The sequence below is a fragment of the Anarrhichthys ocellatus genome, unplaced genomic scaffold (genome assembly GCF_004355925.1).
Source record: "Anarrhichthys ocellatus isolate YVR2014 unplaced genomic scaffold, GSC_Weel_1.0 scaffold5, whole genome shotgun sequence".
Lineage (NCBI taxonomy): Eukaryota > Metazoa > Chordata > Actinopteri > Perciformes > Anarhichadidae > Anarrhichthys > Anarrhichthys ocellatus.
This window is the reverse complement of record NW_022280035.1, coordinates 3,515,893-3,537,633: the sequence shown is the minus strand read 5'-3', so window position 1 is coordinate 3,537,633 and position 21,741 is coordinate 3,515,893. Positions and strand designations below refer to the sequence as shown.

Sequence of the window (21,741 nt, the reverse complement as noted above, 5' to 3'; positions counted from 1 at the left end):
GGGAGAATATCGGATTCTCCTCCGATCACACCGCCTCGCTGCTGCCTCCTCCTTCACTTTTACTGGGTGTCTCTTTCTATAGCTGCAGCTTTGCAGAGATGATCATCACACGCCGACACTTCTTCCACTGGGATCGAAGTACAACCATCTTGATGCATGATGCACACAAGGTTATTCCAGCACCGGGAGCTGCTGTGAAACTGTGAACAGCTGATACAGTTTCATCAATGTGAGATTTGCTCTTTCTCTTTGTAACATCCTGGAAATTTTTAGAATTGAGTAAACAGCCATTTGGAAAGTTTGACCGTAGTGGACTGAGCGCATTACTACATAAGCGGCACATTGTTATTTAAACGCTATTCCCTTATCTTATCTACTGAATGAAAAACAAACAAATTTTAAACACTTAGCGGGAGAGTTGTGAAACAGATTGACTGTCCCCTGAGCCAGAGTTCACGTAGAGCCTGATTTGCCCTCTGTGCTCTCTTACGGGTTTTTAGGGGCTTTACCCACCATCTCTGCTGTGCTTAAAGATCAAAGATCCGTCCCAAAATGCATTAGCTTACGCTTCATTAGCGTGCAGCAGAAAAAGATAAATAAATCATAGTCGTATCTGTGAATATACAGCATTAGCCTTCAGGGTATGTGAAAACCGCAGACCCATGTGTATGCAGAGAAAAGGGGGTGAGAGTGACCTGCCTGTTGCTCTGACGCAGGCTCTGATAAGACTGTCCCATGTGATGCAACAGTTAGCAGAATCGCCAAGGGCTGGGTATTTTTAGGAACCAGTATTTGACCTCCCACAGCACGTATGTCAACAGCATCCACACAACAATGCTTGTTGTCAGGGACAATAAAGCAAATAACGCCGGGGTGAACAATGTACAATCAGGAGGAGCTTCATTGACAGACATATCGGCAGTGATCAGTGTGCATGAAAAGCAGCAGAGTGGCGTGTATTAAAAGTGTCTCTAATCCTGCACACAAGCACCCACTGTACCGCACATGTCAGTCTTCACATTCAAACAGACACCCACACATTCAGGCAGGACAATAGCTTTGTGATGTTACTTCTCAAAGAATAACAAACTGCTGCAATTCTGACAAACATCAATAGAGACTTGAGGGGAAGGTGACAACCATTACAAAGGAGGGGATGTGTGTGTGTGTGTGTGTGTGTGTGTGTGTGTGTGTGATGATGGGTGGGACATGCACATGTGTATGTACTGCTAGGGCTAATTTATTTCAGCCGAGGGGTCTGAGGATCACAGACATGTCGACACAAAAAAGAAACATGGAGTAACAGCAGAGTGAAACTCCCGTGTTACAGGTCGTCTCCATGTTAAAGCTCCGATAGATTGGCGTTTGTTTTGAAATCAGTCCTGCGTAAAACAAGGTGGTTTAAACTCTCTTATATACTGTAGTTTAATTTGTGAGCGTGTACAATAAGGCGCTCAGAGTGAAGCTAAGAACAGACACTGGATTCTGCCGTATGCAGCTGTAAAAACACACACATGCCAAACTACGCCAAGAGAAATAGAGCTCAGGAAACAACCAGACTGCATGTGTTTTGAAAGGTTTGAAGGGATTAAAGGCCGTGACTTTCAAGAGATGAACATTAAATACTTATGAGGCAGACAGACACCATTGAGATGTGCGCGAGAGCCTCAGTTTACTCTGGTCTTACATGACTTGAATAACTACAATTGCAGCCTCGCGGTTGTGTGCGAGTCCCCCAAACAGTCAAGTTGCAGTAGACATCTGTCCAACGATTTCATCACTTCATCATTTTATCCGTTTGTGCAAAATCTGAAGACATTCCCGCCAGACGTTACTGAGGTATCAAGATTTGGAAAGACGGACGTCAAACATGTTTTTACTACTGTTCTGTTTTCAGCTTATATTCTTTGCGGATGTCTTGAATTGGTTGGTCTGCTTTTGTGTTTTATTGAGTAAGACTTCATGGTCATAAATAAATTAATGGCCTGTAGAGCCATTCTGTCAAGACTTTTATTGTGGTCTTCCATGTCACTGATTTGGAGCACTATATTATACACAAAATGTCAGTTCACGAGCGTGCTTTGATCAGATTTGATTGAGGTCAAATGGGCGACATAAGCGAATGTACGCGATCACCTTTTTACAAGTGATACCCCCACTAACGGATAACCTCTCATGTAATGTGACCAAATCCTGGTCCCTCATATCTGCTTTTACATGAACTATTAGTTTAAAATAAATCCCAAGAATAGTGTATTTTTTGGGAAACGGCATTCAAAGACCAGCCCCAGCTGGTCACTGATTTAACTCAGTGAAACTACAGTCTGATATACAAATAAGACCTATTTAATTTACTTCATGGATGATAGATCAATCAGCTACTCGTACTTTCAGAAATCAACTTGCACTTATGACTGAGGAGAAACCCAACTCAACTGTACCGACTCCCTTTCAATCCCCTGTTTAAAATCTGCGTTGCCAGCAAACAGAAGTTGGCAACGAAAAGACAGAAAAGAGGATCTGCATTTACATCACTCCTCAATACACAACTTCATCATTATCTCTTCTCATCACCACCAACAGAAACCCGGTGAGGTTAATGAGTTATCGGAGAAAGAGGAAATACTTGCACACAAGCGTGAAGCAGTGATTGATGATAGAGTTTTACTGTCACGTATAGTACACAGGCGACCTCTGGAATAAACAGCATTGCAGGGCTGCAGCTATCTCACGACATTCATTCACTTAATGACGGCAAACAACGTTGCAGCGTGTGAGGGATATATGGTATATCATGCATGATGTGAGAGTACACAGCAGTTACTGAGTTCCCACGAACCCCTAACCTAGTGCTGTACTTTTTAAATAAATGTATAATAAACAATATCTTAACAAAGTGATCGGTCTTTCGGTTGTTGTTGTCCCGCTAACACATGAGAGGATATGTTACTGAATGCATACCTTACTGTTATGGCAGAGACATTATGGTGATAACCAGTGTTTCGTCATTAGGTCCTATATCCCCCTATTGTTTTCATGTAATGGCTTTCCCATTATGTTTTCCATAACTTTTCCCCAAGGAGAAAATGGTTAGAGCTCAACAGAAAGCGAGCCACCACCATACTGCGTGCCCCCCCCCCCCAACCCACCAGTCGGCCTCACCATCGTCACCCAACCCTTGGAGAAAAGTACAAAGCGTCCCTTGTGTGAGAGCACAGAGACCTGAATGATATCGCTTTACATCATGTTATTCTCACACTGTCACACAACAGCACACTCACACCCACACACACTCACACACGCACTCACACACAGCTGTCCGGCCGGGGCGGTCCATTCAGCCCGCTGACCTTCAGCGAGCCACCAGGTCCTTGACATGACGCACAAACAACACACTGTACAGAAAGACCCACGAGCCGCAGAATACATGTAAATACAACACGGTGGCACTGCGTCCGCTTGTGTGGCCAGTTCAGTCAGAATGAAACCGCCATATCGTAAACATTGTGACGGAGGAGACACTTTGAATGCCCCCAGACATGAAGCAACATAACAATGTGTCCAGTTCAATCAGTCTACAGTGATGAGGTATCACAATTTTCTGTTTGCTTGTGTATTTAATTACTTATCAACAATGTTGGGAAAGTTACTTGTTAAAATGTAATAGGTTACAGATTACTAGATACCCGGTTAAAATTAGGCATTAAGGTAGATGTTTCCTCAGGTTTGATGTTGAAATACTTTTTCACACTATTCAGTATCATCAAATGTTTTTGCAGAATCAGAAGGCTGCAAAGCAACAGAATGAATGTCATAATCTACATAAAAGCTTTTTACCAAAAATAATATATAAATTGATGTAACCTCTTTGTAAACACCAACATTTTGATTAGTACTTCTTTCTCAGTAACTGTTACAGATAACAACTACAGTTATTTTGTAGTTAAATTACACAACGGTGTTACATGTAAGAGGTTACTCCCCAACACTGCTTATCAAATACTTTCCAATTTTCCACTTAAAATAGCTGCAAATTTGGATTAAACATTTTTAGGCCTGCACCTAACAACAATTTCTTATTTTTGTTTAATGATTATTTTCACATTTAATTAAATAGTTTGATCTGTAGAATGAAAAATGCCCGTCACAATTTAATGAAGCCCAACGTAAGGTCTTCAAATCTCTTGTTTTGTTTGATCCAGCAGCAAATCCTCACAACTGAGATGCTTACAGTGAGCAATGTTTGGTATTTTTGCTTACACTCTAAGCCCGCCTATTTTTTACCTGCCCAATCAAATGCGAGAGATAACATTTAAATCCCTTTTGTAACTCTACACCACTAAAATATTAAGTTTCACTGAAGAATACGTCACAGTCTGACTTCCGCTTCACTGGGACTTTAAAAATAAAGTTTTGAACAACGCTTCGCTACACAACATGCATTTGTGCAGATGGATCAACCGAAGGGTCTTTGAGTTAGAGGAGGTGAAACATATAACATGAGCAGAGTATACTGAACTTCATTCATGAAAAATTGTAGGATGAAATGCTGATATATTTTATCTGCAAGACAACATAAAAGGGAAATAGTGACAGTAGTTTCCTCCCATCACCATCAGTGTCAGTTCAGGTCACCCAGTTAACAGTCAAACAGTCATACGTCAAGCCTCTCTCACCTGTTTCCAGAGGAACTGGTCTTCCTGATTGAGCTGCCATGTTGTGACCACGTGTATGATGGACAGCAAGGCTCCACTCAGCACAGCCGCTCTCATCCTCACAGGCAGCAGAGTGTAGATGATGTAGATGAAGAACACGGACCACCAGATGCCCTCCGAGGCGCTCCTGGGTGCCACCATGAGCACCCCGAACACCTGCACGGACAGCAAGACTCCGATCACCAGGTAACTGACCATCCACATGTAGTCCTGGTGGAAGCCGTTGCGGTTGCACACCACCATAAGAGCCATGAAGAGCGCCATCGCCACCGACAGGGCTGACGAGTAGGCCACGTGAGGGGCGGCGTGGACACAGTGGAAGGTCAGCATGATGCCGCACACGATCACAAGTACCCCCATGAGCATGGTCAAGGAGCTCTGGTTCAGTCTGAAGAAGTAACGCTGGTATAGGCGCTCCAGTTTGCGGGACTGGAATTTTTTAGACTGGAACACCTGCACCACCCTGAGCCAGCAGTCCGCAGCCGTCACCACCCCTGCTGCGCCGTTGGGACCGTCATCGCCCATGTCCCCGCTTCCTCCGTTACACCCCCCTTTCCTCCCTTTCAACTCGCCATCCTCAAAGCCCAAGTCGACCGATTTCAGCCCCACCCCTTCCCCGGGAGCCCCTCCCCTTTTGCCGTAGTGGTCCTCCTGCCATCCGCAACGGACGCCGAAGTTGCCCCCACCTCCCATGGCCCCAGCCCCCCCTCCGCGGTGGTGCTGATGGAAGGGGGCTCCAGAAGGGGGCTCCATAGCATCTGGGTCCCGCAGACAGCTCATGTAACGCGGGTTGCAGAGAGATGACCCTCCCTTCCGTTTGGACTTCTTGCCATTGCGCTCCCCCCACGCAGTCTTGCGGTCGTCCACCCTGGCGACTAGGAAACCACTGAACCAGGACATTCTAGGTGAGCAGAGAGAATGTTCAGTACAGGAACAGGTCAAAGACAGATAACAGCTACAGCACTGATACCATGTGGCAGGAACATTACCTCCTCTAGCCACCTGTAGAAGTTAATTTACCTGTTGGGGTTCTGGTACATGTCCCAGCCCTTTCCCTTGCAGCCGGTTCACTCATTTATCCCCGCGGACAAATTTTTTAAGTAGTGAGGAGGGGTTTGTAGAGGCCACACTGCAGGGCCACAGGGTGGAACTGACTAGATGGGGTCAAAAAGCGCAACAGTCGCTTCACGAAGCCCCAGATTTTTGTGCCAGGAACAGCACTCAGAGACCAAGGTTAATGAGACGACCAGTCTCTGCTCCCAGCCCTATCTCCATGGCTTCCGCTGGGCCTAGAGGAAAAACCAAACACATACAGTAGATTGTATTAAAACGATGCACAAATAGATATTTGTGATGGTGTCGTGGCTCAAATTTAGGCAGTGAGTACATCAGGTGAGAAACATCAGATCATGATAGTAATGTCCAGTCTGTCGTTTGATGCTAATACCCATATTAATGAACAGGCCGGACACCGTTTAGCTCTCTCAATAGCTTCTCAGCAAAGATCTTCTTCGTCCCAAATCTGAAAGGAAATAAAAAGCATAACTGTCGGCTAAATGCACAATGAATCCCATTTCCTGGACAACCGGACACACTTGTGATTGTGTCTCATAAAAACAGAGATTCATAGATCAAGCTACTTCCAAAACTATGGGGGAGGACGGGGGAGAGGGAGAGGACAGGATCCAAAATAGCTTAATGGCCTGGGTTTTTCAAGGTGAACCAGAACTTGCTTGATTTGATCCCCGTACTAAAATAAACCCTCTGATGTAAACACACGACAGTGTTTTGGAGTCAGTTGGGCTGAAGATAAAGAGCGACTCCTTCAAGCTCTGTTTATTATCCCAATCGGTGATAAAAGTAATAAATACAGATAAATGCCACTGGACAACAGGATACTGTCAAGACAAATATCAAGACAGCAATGGGAAACACAGCATGACAGGATCTGTGGGCCCTGCGGCGTTAAACCCAAAGTTGTTTAGAAATGACTAGAAACTCAAGCTACTTCCCTTTAAGCATTGTATAACGCGTATAGCACAGAGATACATGTTATTGTATCAGTGTGTTGTTGCTAGATGAAATCAATATGATGTCCTTTGAGCACCAGAGAAAGTGTCGCCTGTGAATTAATCGTGTTTTATATTCTACTGTTGTTGTCTTTATTAAGCTTTACCTAAAAAAATGTTTGTTTGACATGTCGGATACTGTAGACGGTTTAAATACACAGTGTTTGACTTGCTTTTGTACCGATGTATGAACGTGTATATCTGATATATCTTATGGATATTAGTTAATCTCTTCCAGTGTATAAAGTAAGTAGTCTCTTGTAAACCAGTGTGCGTCTTTGAGTGTGTGACATTCATTTAGGATGCACTAAACCACTAAGGCCCTTTTTAAGAGGACTGCGTATCGACCAGAGGATACACATCTACATTAAATAAAGTTCTTCAGCATTTCTATCGTCAGTTACATTTATTCAGTCATGGTGAGCCGGTGACTGCATTTTTAGTGCCACAGCAATGCATGCTTCACGTTACCTAACCAGAGAACCCTAATGAGTTTTCACACAGCGAGGTATACACGTAGCATATTTGGGGAAAATAGAGTTCTGGTATTGGATAAACTTGAGTTGAGGTATTGTATAGGGAGAGAAAAAGTAAAATGGTGCATCCCATTTATGAAGCTACATCGTGGTATTGGTTGTAGTGTCGACAGAAAAAGTGTGCATTTCTTAGACATTAAAATTGTAGGTTTATCCTGACCTGGTCCCATTGTATAGTATGTCTCTAATCTTACTATAATAACCCGCCAGTATCTTTATAGTTAATGTCATAATAGTACAGTAGTGTGCTCGTCTTCGTCCTGATTGAATTAAACGTCCACATATGCCTCAGCAACTGCTACCAGCTGATCTAACCAGGCCTCCAGACACCCGGAGCTGCACACAGTGCAGAGAGACACGCAACGCAGCCGCCGCGTCTGCTGCCGCTACCGCCGCTACCGCCGCCTCATCGATCGGCATTTTCCACCGGAGCGGCACGCTGTGTTGTTGAAGCAAAAATAGCATTTCCTCGCCATATCTTGCCTGCATGCGCCTTCTCTGGCACGTATCCGTCCAAGCCGTGTCCCTCCTCCCTGGCAGCGGATCGACAAGATTCAAGGAGAACCGCCCCCCCCACCACCACCCCCTTCTCTCTCTCACACACACACACACACTCTTCTCTCCTCCCACCTCCACCAACACCTCCTTCCCTCCACCTCCCCGGCTGCGTCCCCCCCCCCTGCACAAGGTCGACCAGCTTGTACCCATTTGCAAACGTCGCGGTGCTGCCAGTCGCTTGTTGTGTGTGTGTGTGTGTGTGTGCGTGTGTGTGCGTGCGTGTTTGCATGGTGCTTGGCTGTACTCTCCGGTTTCCCCCCACTAGCGTTAGGAGAGAGGAGGGAGGGGAAGCGGAGAAGGGAAGGCTGACTATTCCTAGGGGACATTTTCAACCGGACACTGGCGTTACAGTCACAAACAGCGAGCATAAAGTCAATCCTTGTGGGCTTGTTCCAGTTTAGACAAGTCCGACGCTGCATGCATATCTCTCTGAGTGTGTGTGATGGTGGCTCAGTTGTCATCTCGATGCAAAAATAGATCAACTAATTAGTGGTGTGCAATCTTTTTTTATTTCCATAATCATGTTTCCGAATCCAGCGTCTAAATGCCATGCACGAGCAGGCGGTGTGTGAGGGCCCGCATTCAAACAGCGTAGGCTTCTTGTTACATAACACCATGGCCTATGTGACAACCATAACGGGGACCATAAAAAACATTCCGCTGTGTCCGGTGGACCATGTTCGGACACACACACACGCCTCCGTCAGCGATTTGCATTTGTGCAAATGTCCTTCAGTCTGCAGCAAAGCAGCAGCTCTCAGGGTAAGTGTATTGACAAACACGAGTCCTCGGTAAATAAACGGATATAAAGACGTTATTGCTGCTGCACATTCCTCAGCATCAGTCAGTTGATGGAAGGGGACTATAGCTGTGAATAATACTCTGAAAACTGTTATTTACAAACCCCATGTGTTGGTGTGAGTAGAGGATACATGGAGGTGTTTAAGTTTAAAGTTATGTTGTGAAAAATGATCTGATGTGAATCATTATGAGCATCAGATGCGACCTGCACGAGGCTCCAGCTTCTGAATGTAGCTTATTAACACTCCATCAGAACTGTCAGCTGTAATAAGAAACAATGATGCAGCTCATCACACAGATATGTTGCTATTGGCCGCCAGTGGGGAACATTAACTGACCGTGTATCCTCCACCACCACCGCTACCCGTGTGTGAGGCCTTACAGCAACTGTTGCCAGCTATGTCATTCACTCCTGCAGACACGGTGCACAGACAGAGAGGTGTCCGAGGCGTCTGCGGTTCAGTGCAACAGCGTTTGGGACGTTTGTGTGACAGGAGAACATATATTTTATATATATATATATATACATACACACTATATGTCGGCCTGCAGTGTGCAGCAGCAGCAGTTACTGTCAGAAAGACGGACTCACCGTGATCATCTTCTGTTTTCTATTCCCCGGCAGGACCGCAGCAGACAATCCTCCGGTTCGGCGTGGTGGTCGGTCGGAGCGGCCGGAGTGGAGGACCATTTGTAGCCTGTCTGTCCAAAGGATGGTCCGGTTAAATTGGTCACCCTGTGCTGGATCTCCCTCCTGTCGTCTTCTCGCGCTCCACTCCCTTTCCTCTCCTCCCCCTGACCCTCTCGGCTCCAAGCACCACTGTCAAGACGGGGACAATACAGACATCACGCTTCCGGTTATTGTTTTTCAAGTTAAAACCCGAAATGAAAAGATCAATATTTTGATGTCTGTCCATTAAATACAAGGGATATAGCCAGCAGCGGGTTAGCTTAGCACAAAAAATATATATTTTGTAATAAAAGAAGATTGTATGGTTGTATAATACATATTGCCTGTTTATTTCATAACGCATTTATCTAATTTCAACACTTAAGGTATCCATAGACAGGTATTCATCCAAATACCAGTCTATTGGCAATACATCTTAACAATTCTGTTCTCAGAAAAGTTTATTTGTTTTAACATATGGGACACTGGTTTATGGTTAATATGATACATGTTTTTGTCTTTATCTCTCAATCATAGATAAGACATGTTGTTCATTGTTGATGTTTATATTCATATTGATCTATGTATTTCTAGTGTTCTATATTTGTATCTTAGCTTTTGTTTCAGCTCTGGTCAAGTCAATTTTATTTAATATAACCCAATATCACAATTGTACAGCATACGCCACCCTGTCCTTTTCAATGCACGCTTGATCAGGAAAAACTCTTTTAAAGCGAAAATATGTTAGAAACCTGAGGAAGAGCAAATGAGGAGGGATCCCTCACCCAGGACACACAGATGTGTGAACAGAATAGACCAAGACAATGAAATTACAATATACTGTCCAGACAATCCATATGACAATCCATATGACAAAAAGATGGCAGGAGGATGTCAAGCAGCTTCGCCAAAAAGCTAGAGCCTGAGCCACACACCCTCCTCTCCACCTGGAAAGAGAACAGTCTATTTCAATCTATCTTCCTGTAAATTGTTCTTGGAACTGTGTTGAAGTGCATTGAGAGTCAATGTTCTTATATGTGTGCACATATTTGGCCAATAAAGTGGATTCTGAGTTCACCTTTATTTTTTCAGCTTTTATTCTGAAATAAACTTTGCACTTAGGCCCGTTGTAATGCTGTTTAACTGATGCTGGGTTGACGCTTGACGCAGCTCTCCTCAGCCCAGGCGCGCCGTGGCTCACGCCACTCTCTTCCCACTTTTAGTAACTCGGCACTCCCTCTAGGGGTGAAGCCGTGTCTGTAGCGAGCCCAGCCGGTCAAAAACCACCAGCTATGATCTCCAGCATGAGTCTCCCAGAAGTGGAAAAAAAACAGTGATGTGGAGGAGGAAAAGTCAGCTTACACCTTCATTTTTATTTACTCAATAGTGTCTAAAACCTTGTGAGGCTGACATACAGCTGGAAGAACTCATACTTTATTAAAAGTAGCAACACCACAGTGCAAACATGGAGAAATATTACCAGCAAAATGTACTTAAAGATATTGTGAGGAACATTTAACTGGTTATGAAAAAGTTTCAATTTAATACTGATGCCTCTATTTGACCTACATAAGTAAACAAGACCATCAGCGGGAAGACTTGCTATTTTAATATAATTATTGTTAATGCTTGTCATCGGTGCCACTGGGTTGGATTCCGTGCAAAATCAGAAGAACTCATGCAGCTTCACCTTAAAGTCCTTCAGTGACCAGCCCACTGTTGAAAGACCCAGATCAGGTGTTTGCGGACTCCTTCAACCTGCACTTTTTTCTAAAGTGTATCTGGCGCTCTACAACACTGCCACTTTCGTCCACAGGGGCCGCCAAAATCAACACAAAATGAAAGTTCCTTGTAGTAGCTTTAAAATGATCAACAGTAAATGTATTCACTATGCAAAATGGCCTCTTTCACAGTGTTAAATTATGCCTTCAAGGTCTCGAATGATGATGCATCCTTTTTTTTTTATTATACTCAAACAAGATAATGACACACACGTTATTGTCATGTGCAACCAGATATTTCTAGGGACTTCATGGGCTCTCCTGTCAGTTTTGGGTGCACAACAACTTATAACTTTATCTTTCTTATAAGTAAATGATGACCGCACGTTAATACCAGCATAACTTCGCACACCTACTTACCATAACTAAAGAAAAAAAACTGTGTGGATATGTGGGGTCTTTAATCTAACACAATGCATCATAATTAAGAAGTTGATAATCATGTTTTATGTACAAATCAATTAAACTAGTAACTATAGCAGTTAAGTAAATGCACCCAAGTAAGAATGTCAGAGTAGAAGGATAAAAAATAATAAATTGGATATGCTTAAGTAAAGTACAAGTATCTAAAACTCGTACAGTACTTGGGTAAATCCCTTTCCACCATTGTGTTTACCCTTCCTCCACACCTATACATTACTTTGTGTATTTGGGTACTTTCCATCACTTACATGCAGCAAATGTGATCAGCAAATTAGCCCCATCTTTACCAGCTGCAATATTAGTGGTACTTACGCATAATGAATCCCTTGTAATATGATATATATTTTTCTGAAATTAACCATTTTACCTAACCATTATGTATATTTTGTTATTGAGTCGTAATGCACTTTTTTAAAAACAAGATTACTGTCACTTTGGCCCATTAGAACCTGTGATGGACATTTCTCCCTATTTTTAAGTGTATTTACATATCAAACAGTCAATTAATTAATTAATCTAGAAATAAATCAGCAGATGAATACAATAATGAAAATGTGTGGCAGTCAACAGTACAACATTAAAACCCTGCGTTTACAGTCATGCATGAGTAATAATCTAATTATTTAATGTATAATAGTGTAACAGTCACAGTGGGGGATTTTTCTGCATCAAGTACTTTTACTTTTAACACTTTAAGTACTTATTTCGGATTACATGCAGGATTCTTACCTGTTGCAGAGTATTTATACACTGGGGTATTACTTTGCCTATAAGAGATCTGAACACTTTGTTACAAACCATATCTTCAATGTTAAAAGAATAGTGTTTTTCTATATTTTTACTTTTTATCACGTGTAATATCTGTGTTACCCAAAAATCTCCCCTGTATTATGAATTCAAAGATCCACTCTCTGAAGATTCCACTGAGGTTTACTGTTTGCATCCCCCTTTAAAAAACACAGACGAGAGGGAACACAGTGTTGAACACAAACCAACACAACTCTAAAATAAAGAAAGATTAAAATTGTATATCATGAATCATCATGTGAATTGATTTTTTTTAAGCCAATCTCGACACCCCCGGCAGAAACACACACTTAGTACGGACCTGTTCGCTTGGTCGAGCGATGACGCTTCAGTCCTCACGGTTTATTTTTGCTCCGGCATTTTTCCTGCACGCTTTACATTCCACCCCTCCGATGTAGCTTATAACACACGTTTTATTTCTTTTCTTTTTTTAACCCTGACCAGCTTTTCATATAATCTGAGCTCGGATATTAATCGCCTTTTGTTTCCTTCCCTCCCCTCCGTGTTTTCCGCTCCTACATGCCGCTTCCCCCGCTGTCTTTTACTGCATTTTAGATGTATTTCGTGTCCCTGGTCTCCTCCAGTAACCCATGTCTGTGTGCAGCCCGCCTCCCTGCGCTCTCAATAGATGGTGCAAGTCAAAATGTCCAAATCGCCCGTAGACCCACTGTCTGCTGTGGAAACAGGCTCTCAGTCGCACTATTTTCAGGTAAACCACCACACCTTTTCATTCCTTTATTCACAATGAGGACAGAGAAAGAAAAGAAAAAAAAGGTTAGCTGATGTCTTGCTACTTGTTGTTGAAATTGAGGCGTCGCGATTTGGCAGCGAGCTACTTTTTTTTTCACCTCCGCCTTCACTGAAACTGCAGATTGATGCTTGATCGGTGAAGAGCCAGTCGGTGCGATCATTAAGTAGACTCGCATTATGGTTATTATGTCTCTCACACACACACGGGATAAATATCCCTTTACGTGTTGATACGTTTGCTGCTCGTGTCTGTTCAGGGATTTATTTTTTATGGATTTTTATTATTCATTTCAATGCATTTCCTTACACGAATGTAGGTAAATCAGCACACATCAGTAACTTGAATATACCCTGACTTTTATTGGCGTAAAGATACTGGCACACTATGACTCTGACTCACCTGTAGCCTGAATCTACAGGGCCCTGTCAGCATGCTGCAACATCCATGCTTTGTTATTAATGGACTGTGTTACAAGAGGCCCCGGGGAAAAATATGTCTCTTGCTTTACACAGACCAGAATCAGAATGTGCAGCTGGATTAATTAGGTCCTGAAATACATTTGATATTGGCAAAGCCACAGCTGTTATATATAGACTGGTGCACAGGAGCTCTTTTGCACCAGTCCCTATACACGCTTTTATTTTGTTCTTTTTTAAGAAAAAGCCTAAAAAAAACAGCACAGTGTAAGCTGGTTTCCTGCTAACTGTCTATCTATCTTTATTTATTCCCTCACTGGTGTGCGTCTCTTTCATCACAGCTGCCCAGGAAGTTGCCTAAACGCAAGAGCCGCTTCAAACGCTCAGATGGCAGCACATCTTCTGACACGACATCCAGCTTCATCAAACGGCAGGTAAGGGGAAAAAAAAAAGCTCCCGGAGGCATTTGTTGGCTTCCTTTCTTCCTTTATTTATGCATGCAATGTAGGCTACATCATGAGCTGGTACATCACAGTCACAGGCCGATTATCTCACTGATTGTCAGTGGGAGGGAAGTACTGCAGCTTCTATGGAAAATGTGGGCCATGTTGTGTTCTTAAGTCTGAATAAACCTGTAAGTTGAAGATGATTTTTCAACAGAACAGGTGTCTCTGCATTGTTTTGTTGCCTTTTGGTGCAGGCATGCAGCACCTCTACTCGTCTCAGGTTTAAGCTGTTGGTGGGGTACATTTGTAGTTCTGCATTTATTATCCTTATACATCCAAAACATGTGCTCTGCATCTTCATCCTCAGAGCTGCTTCATCCTCCCCAGGTTCAGTTGTTGTTCTGACCAGCAGAGAGCAGCACAATGCGTGAAAAAATGGCAGTGAGTTACAAAATCCCAACACAGCCCAGTTTTCTTAATTAATGTTTCCAGGTCAAGCACGTGTGGAAGACTCTGATGGAGATTTGCTGTTATTTAAGACAAAACTTGATTTCTGGGCCTCATGATGTGACTGGAGGGCTGATGTGAGTCTTACGGTCTCATCTGGATCAGCCGATTTGATCGAGACTGATTTACTCCTCGTGTTTGTTTCTCAAGATGTATTCGATTTATTGATTTTGGGTGTCGTTGTAAAGCAGAGGTAGTTGTTGTTTCCCAGAGAGTCCAGCAGAGGGGAGAACTTGATCCTGTGCATGCAGAGCTCATCAGCTGCTAGATCCCCGAAGTTCATGAGCCTGGAGGCATCAAAGAGGGAAAGTCAGGAGTTGGGAAGGATTCAAATATCACTCCTCAAAAAGGAGCCTGATGTACTGATGACAGAAACTGACAGATTATTTATATTTCTGCAGGCTTTTACACCATCTCGAGTATTGATTTAGTCCTGATTTATTAATTTAGAGCTGAAACGATTAGAGTAGAAAAGTTCACCACGGTGGAAACATTCTTTGGCCCACCTAGAAGTTCATTAAAACACACACACACCACACAGCAACACTGACAGCATGAGGTAGTTGATTAAGTGATTAGATGATAGACAGAAAATAAATCTACAGCTCTTTTGATAATGAATTAATCATTTAAAGTCATTTTTCAAGTAAAAATACCAAACAGTCAGTTTTGAGAGGATTTGCAGACTGTTGGTTACACAAAACAAGTGATTTAACGTCATCTTGGACTTTAGAAAAGGGTTTTACTACTTTTTATAGGCCAAGAAATGTTTGGATTATTAGAGAAAGTAATCAACATATTAATAGATAATGAAAATAATTGTTAATTTGAATGTTTAAGCCAGCTTTTGTGTGAATTTAATCAACTAAATCCTAAACTAAAGATCAAAACATGTTGTTGATAAGAAAGAAGTTGAAATACCTCTTCAATAAAATAACGTATAGCGCTGAAACAAAATTCATACTTTTGATAGTCGATTATTAATCTTTTTAAAGTGAGAGTGTAAGGTGTGAAAGCAGAAATAGTGCAATCCTCCTGTGTGGCTCAGTGGACAGAACGTTACGTCCTTTAACCACAAGGTTGGCGGTTTGATCCCATAGTCCTACTGTCAGTGCGTTGAAGTGTCCTTGAGCGAGACACTAAACAACCAAGTTGCTCCCCGGATACTTTACAGCAGCCCACTGCTCCCAAATACTTAGGATGGGTCAAATGCAGGGGTCAAATGTCATGTACCTGTATATATGTGACAATTGTAATAAAGTTTTTATAAAAAGGTAATATCATAAGCAGTAACGCTCAAGTCAGCACGCTCAGATGTTTTGCTACTTCGCTCTTACTTGGTCTGGAATGAGAAGTAGCTGATCAAAGCTAACATTAGCTAATGCAAACATTAGATAATTACACTACAACAGTGTAACTGTCACAGCTAAGACAGCTACATTATTAGCAATTGACCCTTAATTGTCTATAAAACAACAGAAAATAGTTCCCAGGGAATGTGAGATTATCTTATTGCTTGTTTTTTCGGTTAGTGACCGATCAAATTAAGGGAATTTTTAGTTGCACTAATATCAACTGCTGTATTTATATTTGATGTGTACACTTTTTGTTTTAAAAAAAGACAACATCTCTGGTAAACAAAGGAAAAACATTAAGCAAGCCTACTGTATTTAACATTCAAATCTGATGCATATTAAATACATTAGTCAATTAGTAAAATAACATTTAAACAGTGTGTTTAATGTTTGTCCACTTCAACAATTATTTCCATTATTATTATTTTCATCAATTAATCTGCAGATTATTCTGTTGATTAATTGTTTAGTCTATAAAATGCTGTGTAGTGGATACAAGTAGTGGAAAACAGCCATCACAACTTCACAGAGCCCAACGTGACATCCTAGGATTGCTTGTTTTATGTGACCAACACTCCAAACAAACCCCAAAATATTTGATTTACTATCATATGCGATACAAACAGGAATCAACATCCTCATATTTGAGCACATATCTGGCAAAAATGACTCGAAACTATCTAATTATTATTTTTGTTGCAGCTCAACTCAAAATGCAGTAGTTTAAACGCTTCATTATAAAAAAAAATTCATTAACTTAAAGTTCCCCATTAAAATTCACTCATACGGTTGTGAGGGCTAGAGGCATGATGCCCCTCTCTCCACAGAACCAGTCACCGCAAACATGATGAAAAATACCTCCGTCTCACCATTAGCGTGAGGGACTGTGGAGCCAGGGTAACTGAGAGGCGTCAGTGAGAAGAAGTGGGGGGAAAAAGGGATGCGCAGACATCTTCTTCAGGCAGGGACATTAGTTATCCTGATCAGGGGGGGGCTTAATGACAATCTCCAGATTCCCTGAGAATATTGCACGGCTTAAATTATTCACGATGCTCATTTTGAAGGCCTTAGGCGAAGTGATGTGTGGGTTCATTGTTCACACGAGCACCTTTTAGTGTCTTTTTAATCATTACACCTTCTCCCTCTCTGCATGCACAACATCCCCCCCCCCCCCCCCCCAAAAAAAAAGGTGATATGATAAATTGTTTCATGCCGAAGGAGCCGATTTCCCAAACAGAGCAGATAGTTTCTCGTCTGTGATAGGGGTGGGGTGTCTATGGAAGGAGCAGTGGAGTATGACTCATTTCTGCAGCAGGATACAATAAGCAGTATGCTGCCATAAGTGTGGATGTATGTGTTGCATGTAGGACACGAGGGGTCGGAGCAGGAGGAGAGATCTTGAACTGTGCCTTCTCTGTTTCCTGTCTACGTGCGCGTGTTGAATTGGACCTTTGATAGCCAAGGATGGGGTGCAAATTTAGAGAGGTGGTTTGATGAAGTGGCGCAAAAAGCTTTGTTTCTTTGTTGTTGTGTGTGTGTGTGTGTGTGTGTGTGCGTGTGTGTGTGTGTTTTGATGGGATGAGGTGGGGTAAGAATAGGAAGGAAGGTGTTGCCTGCTTCAGTGCAGGTCGTCCCTGGTTTGGGGACGGGACACAGTACAGTCTGTCTGCATTTTACAGCATGTAGTGTATAGAGAGCGAGGGGGGGGGACCGGCAGCAGCAGCATCACCTCCACATTAACTGAGTAAGTACAAATGACTCGACACAGTCAGCTTCTTCTTCTTCTCCCTGTCTGAAACTCCTTCTCCTCCCGTCTCCCTCCATCATCATCTTTTAGCAGCGTTTCCATCGTTTTGTCGCCGCTCCTCTCTCTCTGTTTTCCTTTGTCTTCCTCCTTCAACCCCCCTCTTCAAAAAACGCTTTTGGTTCTCTCGTTCCTTCCCCTGCTTCACTTTGTGATTGCCGTCGTCCCGTGTGCGCTCTTCTCGGGTCCTCGCTGAGTCTCGTGATTGATCAATTTGAAACACGGTACGCCTGAACTCGACTTTGATATTGATGTAACCACAGAGTGATTTATTGCGTTGTGTATCAGAGAGCTCTCTGCATGTGTAACTTGCTGACATTGAATTACGACCGCACCTTTAATCGAACATTTTTGAAATTGGATATTTGGCTACTGGATTTCCAAATCACTGGAGCTGGCAGTTTTTTTTTTCTTCTTCTGGTGTTTCAGTCTTCTGAATAATATATTCTGCTCTTGTGCAGAATCTCCGTCCTGCAAATAAAGCCAGAGGAATTTGATTTTAGCATTAGCAAATTGTGTTTTGCATGTTATATCCATATATTACAAATCATATGTATTCAACATTACTACCAACCATTTCAAAGGTATGCAGTAGAATTTTGAGTTGTTTTTTTTCCTGCTATCCAGGTTGTTGTTGGTCATGTGAGCGTCATGGCTCTAGGAATAGCAACGTTGTTGTTCCAGACTGAAATATCTCAACAACTAAGTGATGAGTTGCCATGAAAGTTTGTCCAGATATTCATGACCCCAGATTATGAATTGTAACTTGTGCAATCATGAGGTCAAACTTTCAGTTTGTCCAATACTTTGGTTCATGACCAAATATCTACAAAAACTAATGACATTCCCATCAGCCTCAGACGGACTTTGTGTTATGGGCTGATTAACAACATGCCAACATGCTAAACTAGAACATTGATCATGGTAAACATTATACCTGCTAAACATCTACATAACGATGTGTCTAAATGGGACACTATGCTTCAACAGAATTGCTTGTCGAAGTTAGCGTGGCAGTTTGTGTTTGTATAATTTATCTGTGAGGAGGGGAGATGGGTTATTGGTTCATCACTATCATCGCCAAATAGTAACATTGATCAGATGGATCATATCTGCAACTATTGAGCTGACGAGGCTCCAGTATGAATGCCAGTGAAACAAATCGCAATGAATGTCCGAAGTTTTGTATTGGTGTTTTTACTTTTTGTTCATAAAGCAGTTTTCTTTCATGGTGCCTCCTCTCTGACACCTGCTGTCTGTCTGGTGCGAGTGTTTTTTGTTATTTTGCAGCCTTTTTAGAATAAGTTTGTGTGTTTTGTCTGTCTGGTTGTTCCCCTTCGCTCTTCCTCTGTATCTCTCTGCACACCTGGCAATCTGGGATCAGCAAGTCATCCAGTAATGACATCTTCCCTACAAGACCCCCCCCCCCCCCCCACCCGCACCAACAGCCGGATCATTGTGCCATACATGGATTACCTGCCTGCTTGCCTCCCTCGCCAGTCTGCCAAGCCCACCAGCCAGCTCACTGCATCGGGTTTCCCTCCAGCCAGCCAACAACTCACCATCTCTGCCTGCATCTGTCAATAAAAGACTTGTTTCCCCCTCACCTGCTTGTCCGGTGTCTGCATTTGAGTTCAGCTTTTAACCGTGACAATACAACTCGGCCGCTATGAATCCAGCAGACTGGGATAAAGCCCACCGGGCTGTAGCTGCTTTGGGAACGGCAGCAAGCTCAGCCCACTTGGATACAGTCCACCAAGCGGTATCCGCCAGGGAGCCCTCCTCGGCCAGCACAGCCAAGCCCTGCAGGACTTCATGGACGGCCTCCGCAAGCTCTTCGGGGATGTGTCCAGGATTCAGGACCAGCTAAACCCGCCTGCTAGCTTCATTCCTAGCCCACCTTAGCATGTGTCTCTCCACCGCAACGTTATGATTGAAATCCAGGATTAAGGTCAATCTTTTCTAACTCAATGTGAACTTGTCTGCGATTAAGGATTAATTAGTCTAATTTCCTGAGCCCTCTAAACTTGAAGATTTGATTTCCATAGTCATTCGTGTGGATAACCGCACCCTTAAGAAGGGAGAAGCAGCACCTCTCTTCCTACGATTCTCCCTCTCTGCGAATTCCAACCTCTGACAGGCCCGAAGAGCCGAGTTTGAGGCGAGAGATGACGATGCTTCCCATGAGCCACCGATGGCGAGACGATTCACCTGAAGCCGAGCCGATGCAACCGGGCCGCTTCCGCCTCCGCCTAAATGAAAGACCGATGCCACATCGCCTGCAACAGCTGTTTGTACTGTACAAAAATACAATTCACCTCATAGTGAAGAACCCACAGCGAAGGATCACCCGAAACTGCAGCTTTATGAAGCGTTTTGACCTCTTTCAGCTCATTGTTTTGGTTTCTCTCAACCAAAACAATGAGCAGGCGTTTCCCTCAGGAGTTGATGAAGAGCAAACCAGAACTAAAAGGAGAGTGACTATTGGAGTGAATTTTGCCCTGGATTCAACAGGTGGACACAAACATGACTCCAAATGAATGTTGCTCCGTGTCTGCTGGGTGTGTAAATAAGCAAATGCTTTCAGCATATTAACTTTATGGGGTGATATGTTCCGCCCCAAGGTTTCGTCCTGTTTAAGGTACTTGCTCATGTGGGGAATGTTATAGAGTGCGGTCTAGAGCTGCTCTATATGAAAAGTGTCATATGGAGATAACTTGTTATGATTTGGCGTCATATAAATAAATTGAATTGTTAAGTCACCATTGGGGTCACTGCCCCCTAGTGACCCCAAAATCAATTAACGCAGGATTAATAACATTAATAACAGATTTGTGTTTTGTCTAGTGATATTCCAGGTGTCAAAAGACCCCTCAATCAATTTGAAAATGGTACATTCCAATCTTAAATTTACATTTTCAATGATAGGGTTTTGTTTACATTGTGATCAATAATTGTTCCTTTAAAGTTATTTTTTCATCATGACTAACGAGTTAATTAACCTACGTGTCTTCCCAAAAGAAAATTAGAACGTAAACTGTAAAGAAGGTATCAGTAAGATCCTGATGAAATTAATGTAGAAATCTCCTGCTGTTCTGTCCCTAGACTGAAGGATTAATTGGCCCTCTCGAGGACTCGACTAGCTGGATGACACACTTCCTCGTTGGCCCCTCCCTGTGGAGTTGAGGCCATCAGTGTTGCAGTGTGTGAAGAATAATCACAGAAACAGAATAGGAGGGAACAGTTAAATTTAGCTCCCAGACGGGGACGTTTGGCAGTAAGGAAAATAAAACAACAAAAAAAGAAGACATCCTCAGACCAGACGATAAAGAAGAACTCACGTCATTACACTCTGCATTGCAGCTCTGCTTCTCCTGCAAAATACACAGTTTTCCCTTCAGATACATTGGTGGTAACAGTGTTCTGTTTTCGGATTTGACCGGTATAGCCAGTGTGCAGCAGAGGTCCACAGCCTCATGTCCAAACATTACCACTGAACAGCAATCACAGCCCAGACAGCTCTCTGTGTTCTAAAATCATTAAACCCATCTCTGACATAACGCCTTTCCCTTGTGCCCACCACCGTATTTATTCCACTTTGATGTCCGTGTGTGTTTGAGCGTGTTCCCGGTGTGAAGACGGTCGAAGCCGTTACAGTGAGAAAAAAAATCTGATTCATGTCTTTATCAGGCTCTAGCGCCGTCCTAATCAGCCAGGTATGCAACTCTCTCTGCCTGTCTGTGTGTCTCTGTCTTCTCATGCGCCCCCCCCCCCGCTGTGTTTCCCCTCTTTTCTTCTATCTGCAATGAGGATAGATATCTAGGTCTCACTCCACTCCTTCATAGCATTTTATTATGTTCTAATCTCATCTTCCCCTCGAGATAGCCTCGCTTTATCTTGTCATATAAATCGTTTATACACTCTCTCGTCCGTCTCTCCAACCATCCTTCAGTCACTCTCCGTCCTCATAAACATCCTTCTCTTTTCAGTATATCTTGTCCCCCCCTTCTCTGTCTGACTTTCTAGCTATCTTGCTCTTCCTCCTCACCCTCCTTTCTCTCTCTCTCTCTCTCTCTCTCTCTCTCTCTCTCTCTCTCTCTCT

At 43.0% G+C, this 21,741-nt stretch overlaps 2 protein-coding genes across 4 annotated transcripts in view; one reads left to right on the top strand and one right to left on the bottom strand.

Annotated features, from left to right (window-relative positions):
- The window catches only part of LOC116381887 (adenylate cyclase type 6), a 29,123-nt gene extending 19,632 nt beyond the window's left edge, over positions 1–9,491 (bottom strand). The window contains exons 1-3 of one of the 2 annotated variants that reach the window (XM_031844375.1): positions 9,272–9,491; positions 5,736–6,004; positions 4,677–5,616 (exon numbers count right to left, since the gene is read on the bottom strand). In XM_031844375.1, coding sequence (XP_031700235.1) covers positions 4,677–5,616; positions 5,736–5,755 — 960 coding nt within the window. In that variant the 5' untranslated portion in view covers positions 5,756–6,004; positions 9,272–9,491. Of the gene's footprint in view, positions 1–4,676; positions 5,617–5,735; positions 6,005–6,162; positions 7,856–9,271 lie in introns of those variants that run through there. The other variant, XM_031844376.1, reaches the window with a different exon arrangement.
- A 3,199-nt stretch (positions 9,492–12,690) lies between these two features.
- LOC116381896 (voltage-dependent L-type calcium channel subunit beta-4) overlaps positions 12,691–21,741 on the top strand; it is a 19,004-nt gene continuing 9,953 nt past the window's right edge. The window contains exons 1-2 of one of the 2 annotated variants that reach the window (XM_031844394.1): positions 12,691–13,069; positions 13,869–13,961. In XM_031844394.1, coding sequence (XP_031700254.1) covers positions 12,989–13,069; positions 13,869–13,961 — 174 coding nt within the window. In that variant the 5' untranslated portion in view covers positions 12,691–12,988. The remainder of the gene's footprint in view (positions 13,070–13,868; positions 13,962–21,741) is intronic. The other variant, XM_031844396.1, reaches the window with a different exon arrangement.